Source organism: Amblyomma mixtum, chromosome 8 (genome assembly GCF_055824585.1).
Source record: "Amblyomma mixtum isolate Tamu chromosome 8, ASM5582458v1, whole genome shotgun sequence".
Taxonomy (NCBI): Eukaryota; Metazoa; Arthropoda; class Arachnida; order Ixodida; family Ixodidae; genus Amblyomma; species Amblyomma mixtum.
In genome coordinates this window covers 14,920,370-14,935,157 of record NC_143019.1, presented here as the reverse complement: position 1 = coordinate 14,935,157, position 14,788 = coordinate 14,920,370, and the positions used below count along the sequence as shown (strand labels likewise).

The 14,788-nt window shown below is 44.5% G+C and overlaps 1 protein-coding gene across 1 annotated transcript in view; it reads right to left on the bottom strand.

The window, feature by feature from the left end:
• unc79 (UNC-79 domain-containing protein) overlaps positions 1 to 14,788 on the bottom strand; it is an 82,811-nt gene that overhangs the window by 46,312 nt on the left and 21,711 nt on the right. The window contains exons 17-27 of the mRNA XM_089556579.1: positions 14,641 to 14,728; positions 14,288 to 14,376; positions 14,055 to 14,178; positions 12,280 to 12,451; positions 10,833 to 10,975; positions 7,912 to 8,160; positions 6,919 to 7,095; positions 5,447 to 5,624; positions 3,470 to 3,642; positions 1,403 to 1,551; positions 80 to 237 (exon numbers count right to left, since the gene is read on the bottom strand). Coding sequence (XP_089412705.1) covers positions 80 to 237; positions 1,403 to 1,551; positions 3,470 to 3,642; positions 5,447 to 5,624; positions 6,919 to 7,095; positions 7,912 to 8,160; positions 10,833 to 10,975; positions 12,280 to 12,451; positions 14,055 to 14,178; positions 14,288 to 14,376; positions 14,641 to 14,728 — 1,700 coding nt within the window. The remainder of the gene's footprint in view (positions 1 to 79; positions 238 to 1,402; positions 1,552 to 3,469; positions 3,643 to 5,446; positions 5,625 to 6,918; positions 7,096 to 7,911; positions 8,161 to 10,832; positions 10,976 to 12,279; positions 12,452 to 14,054; positions 14,179 to 14,287; positions 14,377 to 14,640; positions 14,729 to 14,788) is intronic.

The following is a 14,788-nucleotide window of genomic DNA, read 5'->3' as shown; positions in this document are numbered from 1 at the left end:
CACACGCACGCGCTGCACAACATAAAGCTGCTGAAGATCAGAAATTATTGCTGTTGCGTTCCCAACTGCTTGCACTTACCAGCGGCGAAGCGGTCCCTCCAGTTCTCGCTGTGGAAGTCGGCCTCTACCGCCTTCCAGAACATGTCCATGCCACTTGGAAGTGTCACACAGTGCAGCAGAAGCGGCACGCACAGGCGGGCGATTTGAGAAAACTCAGCCTGCAGCAGCTTCCAAAGGCTGAGCAAAACAAAGACAAAAAGAAGGCGATGACTGTAAATAAACTCCATATACATAGCTCCCTTCAGTCATTATTGCCTTTAAGGCATTACAGAACCCGCTGGTTTATTACTTGACATCTGGTATTAGACATGGCTCTGCAGTATCACATAACAAGAACTGTAGAAAAGGGTTCATGTGTAAAGAATATATATATATATTAAAAAATCAGAATAAAATTTCAACGCTTGTCAGAATATAATAATAGTTGTATGTTCTTAAGACATGCAGTAATCCCATGAACTCGCGTGGATACTGAACTTTTGAATGAGAGCTCCAGCAACAGACACCATGGGAATAAAGCTGGTATCTGCTTAGCTAAAGCCGGGTTCGATCCCAGCCGCAGCGGTCGAACTTCGATGGAGACGAAATTCTGGAGGCCCGTGTACTGTGCTATGTGAGTGCACGTTAAAGAACCCCAGGTGGTCAAAATTTCCGGAGCCCTTCACTACAGCGCCCCCCATAGCCTGAGTCGCTTTGGAACATTAAAACCCCATAAACTAAACTAAAATAAACATGATTAGTTTATTTCAAGCAAAATAGAACTGAAAGAGCTTGAGAAGTAAAGTAGGAGAGTGACTTTCCGCACTGGTGATTCTAATAGCTATCCAGGAAATGATCAGCTTTTTCACACGAACTGACAACTGCTTGCCTTGCTGTAAAAAAGCTGTGAAAGACAGAAGAGCTACTGCTTTCCAGCAGCAGCACTGAATCAGTAGAGGAACGATGGAGCAAAAAATCATGTAAGCATAGCTTAAACGATTACTACATATCATAATGATGTAAACAAAGTAATGCACCAGTCTGCTGGCCACCTCTGATAACAACATAGTGCTCTGTTCAACCAATTAAAATTTGTGCAAAGCATAGAGAATGAGTAAATAAACAAGATACTGCGAACGTAAGTTATACAGCTACAACATTCCAATTCCACGGGTGAAAGGAGAAGCCGTGACAGAAGCTGTCTGCTTGGCTTAGCCACATACAACACAAAACAGGAGCAGCTGGACATAATACTTTCAAAAAGCCAAAGTGGCCTGGCTTCCTGGCAAAACTAGACTGTGAAGATAAGGGTGGAGAAATATTGCAACACTGGGCAGAATGGAATAAAAGTTGTGCGACTAACTTGGCAACCAGAAGGTTTTCTTGACACCAGATGAGGAAGCCCCGGTGGTCGTGGGCTGCTCGGTTGAGCACTTCCGCGTGTAGGGCGAGCAGTTTGAGGCACGTCAGCAGGTGGTACAAAACATCGGCATCCTCATGCACTGCCATCTCCTGCAAACAGACAGGCAAGTTGTGGAATTCACTCGGCACCACCTCAGAGTTCAGAAACACACAGCTCTGGGAGTGGTTAGACGGTAAGCAGTCATGATAAGATGCACGCTTCTTTCATATTACCAAGCTGACAGAGTACTAGACAGACCACGGGTGCTGAATCAATTGAGCATACGCTCTTAACCCTTTGAAGGTTTTTACCGTATATGTACGGCGGCGGTTTTCTGTCCCACAAGGTCTTTGCCGTACGGGTACGGTTTCGATCTTCCGTTTGAAATTTTGCGCCAAAAGAACAATGCGTGCTCACTGGGGGGTGCTGCCACCTCTTAGGACTTACAAGAAGTGTTTGAATTTTGTGCTGCCTTCTTACGGAGATAAGCAGAACTTATGTCTAGCTTTAGCGCGGCGGCACAGACTGCGGCAACGCCCCTTTTGTAGTTTTGGTTTCGCCGCGTGATCGCAACGGAGTCGCGCGAAATTTGAGTTTTCTTTTTTGTCAGCACTATCTTGCAGGGGCTGCCGAAGTTGATTTCTATCTTTATTGGCGCTGCTCTTAGCTTGCTTATCACTGTTGCTCGCGAGGTATTCTCGCCCTCTGTGGCAACGCGCCTACGCGGTTTCGATTGCGCCGCGGGATCGCAACGGAGTCGTGCGAAACGTGTTTTCTCTTTGTGGGCACTGTTTTGCAGAGGCGGCGAAAGTTGATTTCTATCTTCATTGGTGCTGCTCTTAGCTTGCTTATCACCATTGCTATTCTATTCTATTGAACATTTTCCAGTTGTGAGTGATGCTGTCACCAAAGTACTGTTCCTAATTTTTTTTTACTATTTATTCTCGATTATATACATTTTGTAGATTCAAGATCCGCAATAAAGTAATTTGACCACCTGGGAAAGTTTTCTTCAAAATAATTCGACCCTCAAAGGGTTAAAAAAATGCTGCCACCGTCTGGAAGACGTTGAAGTAACGAGCGTTAGCTGTTTGGTAGCACCATCTATCATCCATGCGATGTATTGCCACATGGTTAGGCTGCTTTTTCATACCTTACGGCGAGCGGGCGCCTACCGTCTTGAGGTCAGATATTTTTTACCAATTTGGGCCGAAAAAGTTTTCCAACTCTTTGGAGGGCCATTTTTCCTTACCTCAAGGCGATAGGTGCCCGGTCACCATGAGGTATGAAATTGTGAGCTACCAAATGCTGAAAACATTGCCGCCATGTTAAGCCTAGCCATAAGTAAATATTAACCTAATTAGACAATACTGGGGTCTAATATGTCTTACTCATCGAGCCCGTTACAAATATCCATTATTTAGATCATGATGTTATCGGTTAGTTAACTATAAGCAATTAAATATAAGTATAACCATAACTAAATATTCACTTCATTAGTTAATTTTGGTGCCTAACCTGTTCTACTCATATAGAGGATTCCGAATATCTAATTTATTTTATGATGCCTCATTAATTACTGACTTAAAAGCAATTAAACATTGTCGTGTCTAGTTAATTATGACAACACAAAATCAGTGACATCACCAACCACCAATTCAATATGCTGATGTTGTCACCAATCAATCACCGATTGGGTTGCTATATTGATTTACTATGGTGGCCATCATCTTGAATTCCTCGGACTTAGAAAATATCACGCCAAAGGGAGGTGGTAGCAGACCCCAAGAAATAGAGAAACGTGATGAATAAGACCTAACGCTCTTAATAAAGCTACTCTGTTTACCAGGACAACAGTTTCAACAATGACTGATCAGCTTGCATTTAACTGCTCTGTGTTTTACTTTGATTGGTATCCATGTGTGTTTGAGCACATACCACATACTTTCATGACTGCTGTTCAAGCCCTATGACTACTGCTTCAAGTACTTTGAAAACCTTCCCTTTTGAACAACACTGAGTCTATACCTTCAGCAACACGTAGATGACTCGAAGTTGAGGAGGCAGTTCATCAATAGTGAAGCGAAATTTCCCTTGGCTGGTGTGCCAAAACGATGAGTCCTCAGCTGGCTCTGGGGCTATCACAGCACGATCGTTCTCATCAACCAGGGTCGCTGAGGCAACGGTGCACTTTGCCTCTGCTGCAAAGTTACAAAAAGGAAAAAGTCAATGTCAGTTACAGATGCACTCGAGCCAAGACCACAAACCAAAACTTTGCACCTGAACTGGCACTTCCATGCATATGTCATGAAGTAAAAAAAGAATATAACGAAAGCATTTCACCAAATGTGTAGCGGAATGCTAATATTAAGGGGGAATGGGCTTTCAGCAAAATTTTTGTAAGTTGTTATGTATTTACATCTTTTGAGCATATAAAAAATTATTTCACGACCACTCGCACAAAATTTCACTGTTATTTCTCCAGAATATTGTTTTCTAATATATACTTTTCCTCTAAATCTCATGAAAAGTCTGCGGATTTAAGAAAATGTGGCAGAAGACTGATTAAACGTTCATTTGATTCCTACTTACATGCTACGGGTGAAGACATTCTTAGAATTTTTTTTAAAATCACAAATTATGGTTTTGAATTTTTTGTGCTGCAGTGTTTGTTGACACCTCTAAAATGAGATGAAAATTTCATACAGGAAATTAAAATTTCACAAATCTGAAAAACATTATGTTGACCTAAATTATGATCTTAGCAGTTCAACAAAACAAACGGAGTCAAAATAGATAAAAATGTGGTGAAGAAATCCACTGCACAAGGTGATCATCTAGGCAGGAAAACTGTAACGGAGAAAAACGCCCATTGTTCGAGTGTTTCCCCGCAATGCAGAGCTGCTGCACTGCTGCTGCAGATCACTATAAAAAAATCTCTGCCTCTCCCGTAACCGAGAGTAGAGTAAGCATGAAATGTTTACGGGCCTAACACATTGGTTGTAGATGGTACTAGTCAAAATCTTGAAATGGCTCTAGTGTTCAACACACCACACCACACTCTTCTTGTTGCGTCGAAGCGATCGCCTGCAATCGAGCGGGCTTAGGTAGGCAGCCGCGAACCGTGGCGGCCTTGTCGCTTTCGGGAGCGGCCGCATAATCATGGCGTTGTCGGCAGGGGCGAGCAGTTTTCTGCTGTGGCGTATCACTCGCAAAGCGATCGCTTTCTGCAAGACATTTCCTACCTCTGCTTTCATCAGGCTCCATTGCTCGGCTTAAGCAGCTGTGACGGTGGCGGCATTGAAATCCAGGACGATGCAGAAGCGTACGCAGACATGATGAGACGCAGGCCTGACAAGAATGTATGTGCAGCGCGTCTGAAGGCCAAGCGGCCGGTCTATTACATGCGTGAGTGTGTGACCGCAGCGCCATCCTTGGGGAGGGAGCGAAAGTTTTCTGCCGAAAGCCCTTCTCGCCCTGGAGCTCCCCTCTTTCTCTAAGCGGCCTTCTCTCAAAGCCCCTAACAGATCACGTATGACAACGAAGTGTATCGTGGCATGTATGTGCTTTTTGCACGCGTTATCAGAAATTGGAAATTATAATTCCGTGCATTATCAAATGCACAGCTCAACTGATATCTTGATGAACATTGAGAAGACACTGGCAGCAGTTATGTTTTGTGACTCGTTTGGAGAGCAACCGGCGCTTGTATGCCGGTCCCGTAGGAGGGCTTAGAGAGTCTCGTTGAATCTCGTTAAATCTCGTGCAGTGCCCGGATGTTCTCGTTTCAGTGCCCGGATGAGTGGAATTCAGTGCCCGGATGTTGGCTCTCGGTCTCGGCGTGATGTCACCACACTGCCGACAACGGGAGCTAAAAGCATTTCATGCTTAACAGAGTGTTTTTCATGCTACAAAAAGCAGTCATGTTGCTAAGCTGACCCTAAACTCCAGGAACTTGAACTTGAGCATCCAGACACCACTGTAAAGGATGAAAGAGGCCCTTACGGACATCATCTTCAGTGAGCGTGACGGCCCGTGCGAAGGCGGTGACCACTTGTTCCGTGGGCATGATGGCCACAGTGTCCAGGTGGCCAGCACACTCTTCCAGCGTAGCTGTCATCAAAGTTTGCACTTCAGTGGGCTGCGACACTGGCTCTGCTTCTACCACCGAATCGGGGCTCTCCTGCACATGGAGACAGCAGGGGATATTCAAAATTCCGCAAGTGCGCTTTCCCGCATAACAATGTTGTCCCAAACAAGATGGCTGACCATGCGTTTCCAGCTGAAACAAAGCAGAAAAGACTGGTTTTTTGTTTGATACTTCTAAAATACATTTCTTACATTCTATCCACACCTTTAGCACCTGTCCTGCAGCCCACGTAGTTCCTTTATAGCGAAGTCGGCCATCTTGTTTGGGGCAACATAGTTATGTGGGAAAGCGCACTTGCGGAATTTTGAATATCCCCTATTCAGCACACAACTCTTAACATCGAACTTATACAAGCAGCGAATTAGAGTATACTCCCAACGTGCATTGGAGTGGTCTGCCTGGTTGTAAACTTGGCACGTCATTCCAGACGAAGTACAAAGTGATGTACAGGTGCCGTCAGAAGTAAATATCATTGCCCCCCCCCCCCATTTCATGCACCTTTGAATACATATGTGCAGCGTAATTGTGATTGTGCAAATTGCATTGTGCTCCAACAAACATGGACCATTATGCTTTAGATTTAAAGCAATTAAATTTTTTCAACAAAGTCGCCTTCGATTTACTTTTGACAGCGAGTGTACATGCAAGCCCCTACAGACAAACACTCAATACTACTTACAGGGTACAAATATATGTTATATACCCCGAAAAAATACCAGAAGAGCATTCATCACATATATGTACAACATCAAGAATTTCATGAATATGCACTCCATAGAAATCCTAAGTGGCTGAAACAGCATGTGGCATCTAAACCGGTGAACCAATTCATTGGATGTTGAACGTTCCAGATTGTTTAGACAGTATCACAAACTGTTCATAGTGCCACACATTTAACTAAGGGGGGCTTGCTTTTTTACAAAATTTTTTTTTTTCATCCTCTTGAAGTTTGAAAAATCGGTCAGCGACTTTGTATGCAGTAGCTGTGTTATGCAGTAATTAAGATTATCATGTAGCATGTAGACTTACTAAAGAAATAAGACTGAAACGAAAAGTCTAACTACAACACAAGGCCTTTCATGTGGGCTCGGTAAAAACGCGATACAGCGAAACCTCGTTATAACGAAGGGGCCGGCGATTACTTCGTTGTAGCCATAGCTTCTTTATAGCCGTTATAGCTTCGTTATAGAAGGGGAATCGTCATTCCTTCGTTATATCCATTATTTCGTTATAAACGGTTTCGTTATAACGAGGTTCTACTGTAGTGCCCTTTTCCTAAAAACCATCAGCTGAGGTACCACAGCAGTGCGCACAGAGGGAGACTGACCTGGCTTTCAGGGACAGTTGGTATCGCAGGCTCCTTGAGGGCTGCCAGAGGGGCTAGGGTTGGCTGGGTCCGGTGTGGAGGGGTGGCTGAGGAAGACCGCTGTGGGTCCTCCTTGAGAAGTGGCTTGGGCGAGATGGGAGGGTGGCTGTTGGTCACATTCGACGGATCTGTGGGGATCTGGGGGGGGGGGGGGGGGGGGGGGGGGGGGAGGACAGTATGCTAGACGCTTAGATAACTGTGGCAGTACAAGCACCTAACACTAAACGACACAAGCCAACGCAGCCTTCAGCTGAGTCGATGCAAAATGGAGCAACAAAAAGGGCATTACTACATACAGCTGGCACAGGATATAACAGGTACTAGGTGGTACTAATTACCTACAGCAGCATGAGTAATATAATGGCTCTTTCTGACATTCATCATCATCATCATCAGCCTGACTACGCCTAGTGCAGGGCAAAGGCCTCTCTCCCATGCCTCTCCAATTAACCCTGTCCTTTGCCAGTTGCGGCCACTGTATCCCTGCAAACTTCTTAATCTCATCTGCCCACCTAACTTTCTGCCGCCCCCTGCTACGCTTGCCTTCTCTTGGAATCCACTCCGTTACCCCTATGGACCAGCGGTTATCTTGCCTTCGCATTACAAGCCCATTTCTTCCTCTTGATTTCAACTAGGATGCTTATTAACCCGCGTTTGTTCCCTGACCCACTCCACCAATTATTTTCATGCAAAATTAATTTGCTGAAAATTCTTACATTAAGTCTAACTGTCCTCTATAGCACAACAATAAAAAAAAGGTCAAAAGAAGGGACCTTGAGACAAGCATTATCAAGGTTATTTCATTGGTACATAAAATGAGGATGCAAATGTACATTCCATGATAATGAATAAATTCAACAAGCTTTTGGCTCGCACCTCACGAATGCACTCACACCCAGTGACGGTACCTTAAGCTATGAGATCGGCATGCTACAGATGCCGTCCACTGCTTACGTCAGCCATGGCGACCTCCATGACGGGGCAGAAGAACTCTATGAGGGCCAGTACCAGCTGGTACCAGATGGCGGTCATCTCACAGAAGAGGCATGCCACTGGCACTGGCCCGGTTCCACCTCCGGCGCCAGTCTGGCAGCACTGGTGCTGCTCACGGGGCAGCCTCAGCATGGAGTGCAGGAGAGAGAGGATCTCACGGGCCTCATTCGTGGCCAAGCCCCGGTGTGCGGTTATCTCTTGAAGCTCCAGCTGCACGTTTCAACAGTGAAGCCACTGTACTAGACTGCAGCAAGAACAGCTGTCAAGATAGAAACTCTTCCAGGATCCTCTAAGTCAGGGGTTCTCAAACTGGGTTCCGCGGAACCCCTGTGTTCCGCGGGCTGTCTTCTTGTGTTCTGCGAGAACCCTCACCGGCCCTGACTTGGCAGCTGATATGAGACTGGCTCTGAGTGCTACTGAGCCACGCTTTGACTTGCTCTTAAAAGGGAAGCAGTACCACCCATCACATTAGTATTTGTATTAATCTGTGCAATAAACATTTAACCTTTGCAACTCTCTCTTTGCAAAAATGCACTTGACAACATTGCTGGTAAGTGAAAGCGGGGGGGGGGGGGGGGGGGTCCCTGGAACTTCTTGAAGGCTTTTGGGGTTCCTCCAAGCAAAAAAGTTTGAGAACCCCTGCTCTAAGTAATCTAAATATTAGGTAAGAACTTTTTGTAGCTTGGGGAAACCCCAACAATCTGTCAAAACGTGGCGAGGAACCCCACACGTCCAGCAAAGAACAGCATGCAGATGCAAGGCCTCTCAAAGAATGCCAAAATTCAATTAGTAATGGCTGGCTGTACAATGAAACAGTCAGCTATAAGCAGTTACAGTACTATTATAACAATCCAAAAATGATGCCACTTAATTGTAATGAAAACTTGCAGCATATAAAGAAATTATTCGGCCAATGCTGGAATACACAAGTATATTGTCAGGAACCGCTACGGTCCAAATCAAATATTAACTTAGAAAAGGGCCCAGAGGCTAGCAGCCAGGTTTATTTTTTCATGTTATGAAAGAACACAATCGGTGACTGAGCTTCTCGACAGTGCCGGTCTACAACCTTTATTCATGCAAAGATAAATAGCCTAAAATTAGTTTAGAGCTTTATAATAAGCACCTAAAGCTGGATCCTAAACTGTATTTATGGCCTCCTGGCTGCAAGTCTACTGAAACCTTTCAGCAAAGGTCGGAAATAGATTTCATGTAATGTGTGTGAAGTGTTGACTTCCTACTCTGTAACAGTCAACAAAGGCTAAACGGTATTATAATTAAATAAACTAGGTAAAAGGAAAGGAGGGTGTTGGGGCATGCACAGATTTATGTGCTTGGAGAAACCAAAAAACTCTGCAAGAAGCCAACCGATTTCACAGAACCCAGTCTGAGAACACTTGACCTGCATTAATGGTGAACGCACAATGTGCATGCAGGTTCCAACTGTTATTACTGTGAGATGCTTTTCTCATTTTGTGACACCCTATAAACACTGTGATGGCACTGACATACGATGACACATAGGCTATGCTTCTACTTTTCATGCCACTGCAACAACCTGGAGTAGGCTGCATAAATTAAAAGGGTGTCACATCGACTAGCTGACGCAATTACAATCAAGTCATTAGCTCAGTTCTGTTTGGAAAATGTGGTAAACAATGCAGCTTATTCGCAGCTGCACATTCATAACTAGGCTGTGCACCCGTGCTAGTACAAACAAGGCACGGACAACTTGGAAGTTTTTTCCCCATTTGTGTCATTTAAGTACGTGCAAAAGCTTTCTTTCATATTTGGGGAATTTAGCTGCACATATAAACCTTAATTATTATGCTTTAGTCTCAAGGTTGGGCTCCAGCACATGTTTTGGTTATTCTGTACTTAACAAAAAAAAAACAACAAAAGCGAGCACCATTAGCCTGGCCAAAGCTGGCGATAACAAGGGTTGGCTTTTGCAAGTTGCACCATGCATTTGCTTATGTACATCTGGTCAATTCTTCAACAACATCAACTGAGTGTCGAATAAAAGGTTGTACAGCGAGCTGTGATTAAGCGAGGCGGTGAACAGCCAAAAATACACACACGCACTTGAAATGCTTGCTGTTTTGTCGTTGTTTTGCCACTGCACTTTCTCACAGAGTGTGGTACCGCTGTTTGTTCGATACTGTTGTGATATTGTTAAACCAGGTGTACGCCTGGTCAGTTCTTTAACCCCCTGGATTTGAATTAGCCAGGCTCATCATAAGCCAGCTGTCATTTCTGGCTCATAAGGAGTCCAGCATGTCGCATGTTTTTAGGCACTTTGTGTCCTGTTTAAGGCGAGTATGGCTTGCCCAAAGCATTTTTTTAATTTTCTGACAGATGGCAGCACAGGTACTAAATGACCATTTGGTCCCATTTTTTTGAAAAAAAAATTTGCCTCTTGGAGGTCAACAGTGTCACAACAGTGCCAAACAAACAGCCATACAGTGCTCTATGACAAAGCAGAGGGGCAAAACAGGATGAAAATGACATCCAATCTGCATTTATGTGCATATTCTCTCTCGATGTTTCATTACCTTGCATCGTCACAGCTGGCCACTGTAAGGCGGTTCGTTCGACACTCAGGTGATACTGTCAAAGAAATGGTAGAATGCACTTGTCAACTGCTAGCCTCCCTACCAGTAGGCGAACTACAGAAATACCAGCAAAAGCAACCATGGGGCAGTCAAAGTCTGATGCCAGGATTGGCTTGTGGTACACAAAACTTATAAATGCCCCTGAGTTCAAAGACCAGATCCACGCTGAGGTCTGATCCCTCTCATCTCCAGATCTGCACACGACTTATGGATCATACACCTGGTTCCCCTAGTCCCCCTTGTTCCCTATGCTTCAGAGGTGCTTGCCTGTTTGATAAGTATGTCGACCATGAGAATGTGGCAGCTGAGGGAAACCTCGGCATCGGACTTTTCCTCGCGGGGAGGTGCATCTTCGGGCAGGAAACTGGGCAGCTGGTCGCAGTCCAGGCCAAGGCTACCAAGCATGGTACCTGCAGGGGGGGGGACACACCACAGGCAGCGCTGAAGCAGCAATGTGTGCAGACAACTACAAAGTAACTTTATGAAGACTTAAATATTTTTAACCGAATTCCAAATGATGATGAGCAATTTTGAATTATGGACAAGAAAGCGAGCAAGACTGTCCTCCTGCCCACTGTCTCAAGTGTTCTTGGCACTTCACTCTATCCTCTGAGATCAAGACAACTAGAATATCAACATTTGACATTGTAACTTCAGTTACGATGATAATTGGCAACAGAGCTGGCTATACTCATCCCCCCTTCCTTGCTTACTTGGTGCTTCTTGTGCCTTCTGTTTCTGTAGCCACTGTGGTTCCACATTTAAACCGCGAACTGCTTTTCGCGGCTACTGCACAGAGTAACGGAGACTGCACTTCTATGGTTTAATATGGTGCATCCAAGCCTCAGCCATGTGCCCCCTCTTGCTTTATGCCTCTTTTAGGGCTCAAAAGATGGGCGCAGGATTTCTGAAATTATCTGCAGCTAATCACTCACTAGACACTCTCTTGTTACATCACTCCATTTATGTTCCTCAAGCAAAAGATGTGAACAAAAGTTCAGGGGGGCACTTTGTTGACCTAGAGTGCGGTGAGGGGAAAGCCTTAAGCGCAGTGTTGCTGCTTGTGTCACTGATGTGTGGTTAAGATGTTAAGCTTCCCCTCTAAGAGTGATGCAACGCTGCCAGGGAGTCCACAGAACACCATCCCCTGTTCGGTTTCTACGCCTTCCATAAATTGGTTTTTGAGGAAAGGAAATGTATCTGTCTCACATATCTCGGTGGACACCTGAACCTTGCTGTAATGGGCAGGGAGGAAGATGGGAGTGAACAAAGACAACCTATTCACTAGACGCGCCTTTGTTCATTCCAAACCATCCAGCTGGCATGGTGGAGTGGTAGCATGCTCTTGTACTCCGGAGACCGGGTTCGATTCCCGAACTCGGCTAATTTCCTACTCGGTTTTATTTATTTATCTGGCCTGATTAGAAAGGTTAATTAGGCTGATCAGGTAAATTAAGCAATTAACTAAACTCATTCCCACTTACTAGGAGCATCACTATACGATCCCTTTAATTGGTTGCATGGTGGTTACTAGCCTAAGTACAATTGGCCCCGTTTGAAATGCGCGCACTGTGACGTCACAACCATTTCGACCAACTGAAAAGCGTGACATTTCTGTCGACAACTGCTGCTTACAACGATGAGGCATTAAAGGTTTCCGCCTTAAAAAGTGCTGGTGTGCTGAGCTTGAGCCATCGTTCAACTGCTGCCGTACCAGTGGTGTCCTGCCTCAGCGGGTGGAATCGGGGCGTGAGGCCAGTGACGTGGCCAGGCCCTTCCTTGGCAGTGGCCTCACTCGGTGTGGTCGGTGCCCCCATGTGCACCCCGGATGTGAACATGGAGAACAGCAGGTTCAGGGGCACCGGAACCTCCAGCATGGTCAAGATCTGTCAACACACACATACACGTCCAGTGATAAACACCAGCTGCAACAAGCAAGCATAAACAGTGGTCACTTGAATGGCTGTAGTTGAAATCTTGAGACCACAAAAACCCTAACACCTTTTCCTGTAGAAATATTCATGATCATCATAACTATCATCTCCAGCCTAACTACATCTTCTGCAGTGCAAAGGCCACTTTCACTGACCTCCAGTTAGCCCTGCACATGGAGGATTAAATCTTTAACTAAATATAAAAAATGATGCATTCCAGCTTTCAGCAAGCATTATAACTCCCAGGTATTTCAGAAAAGTCTGCCACTAATTTTTAAAAATAGGGTTTTTGAGGAAAAGAGAAGCTTTTTGCCGCAATGCAATAGCAGTGTTGGTGGATGTCAAAAAACAGGTGAATCATGTTAATTAGTGAAGTGATTGACTAATTTCTAATATTTAACTTTTTAACTGTTACAGACAGGCACCTGATTGCACCTTCGCTGCTCCAGGGCATTGCAATAAGGCACTGACGTTGCAATATAGCAAACTTTGTCCTTTTACATAATTTAAATTTCTAATATTCCACTTTTTCATTTTTCGTTTCGAATATTTTATGCACTAACAACACACAGTATAGCCTAAATATAACAGTAATTTTAAATGAATTGTTAATTTATGCCCTGACTGCAGTACGTGCATGCACCATGTGCTGGCTCATTAGAAAGCCACTGGGAGCAGACTTTGCCTAGTGGAAGAAGAAAGCTATTAAGACCTTGGAGTCCCACATGGGAAAGCACTGACAAGAATCCCTTGCTTTCTTTCTCTTTGCTCAGGTGTGAGACAAGCAGCAGTGTGAAGGTCATTCTGTCTAAGTCCCTTTTCAGTTCATCTCACAGTTCTAAAAACTCGGACCACAGAAAGTGGCAGAAAGCAAACAAAACTTTCTACACCGCCTGCTCAAAGGTGCCTGTGCAATGTTATCCCCATCGGATTAAGACAGAGGAATAATGCAGGTGGAAGCAAAAAAAATTAACGGGTATACCTAATTTCATTATGCGTTGTCAATATGATAGTATCAGCAGCTGTTGATTCCTTTACTGAAAGTGGCCTCACTTTATGACTGACGACACATTTTGGCCTCATGGAGCTTTTAATGCGATCGCCTTAATAACAAATGCAGTACAAGAAATGTATATTAACCTGCAGTGCCATGCATATCACATGCAATAAAGATTGTACAAACATCAACAGTTTTCGTTCCTGTTTGCAAAAAAAATGCCAAATCCTCACCTGCTTACACAAACTGAAATTCCCAACATACACTCTAAACAGGAGGGAGTAAAAAGGGAGTAAGCCTCTCTCTTCTATAAAAGGGTGTGTGCTATGAAACATACTCTTTTTTTACTCCCATAAAGGTGTATTTGTGTTCAGAGTGCATTCCCAAAGCAAATTCAAAGAGTAAACTGCGAGAGAGACAGAAGGCACACTGTGAGTTAGCTCACACAGCAAAGCCTTCGAAGTGAAGAGCAGTCTAGAATTTCAATGGGCATCATGCTAAATATCAAAGAGTCTCTTCCACAATATATGGCAGCTCCTCCTGCATAGCGAAGCATACCTGTAGCCAGTACAGTGCTTGTTCCTGTACTTGCACAGTGGTGTTCTCAAAACGGGCAGTCAGGAATCCGTACATCTGCTTGATGTTAAACCCCAACGGGCTCAGGTCTGGATCCAGGACTTTGCTGCAATAAACAAGGACACTCAGATATGGTCAATGCCGGAAACGCACAAGATTCCAGGCATTAGTATATAGCCAGAGAGGCATTTCTTTTTGAAGCACAAGGAACACACCTGAGGAGGATCTTGAGCTCAGAGAGTTCGTCTTCCGGGATCTCAAACCTGAAGGCTTCCATCCAATGTGGCATGATGTACTCCCACACCTATCAAGAAATTATTGTTTGTTTACAAGCAGCTCCCTTGGAAAAATACGAGATAACTTTCTTCGTACCCGTATGGCTGTGCCCGCCTGGACTTTCCTTAGTGACATAAATACCCCCCTTTCAAATCTACTCCCGCTTGGAGGATTCCCCTAAACACACGACTAACAATTATGCCTTATGTCCAGATGTCTGACTTTAGCAAAGTGCACACATAGTCTTGCGTACTATGATGAGACTTGCAAAGGCAATTCATTCAACACTCACATCTCGGTTGATAATGTCGTATGGAACGAGGCAAAGGAGTGTCTTGAACCCCTCCTTTATCTGGTCAGTCTGGCATGGCCAGTTATCCCTAGGCACAGAAAAAATAACATTAGCAAAGAAGAACTGCCAGTGAAACACGGCATGTTTA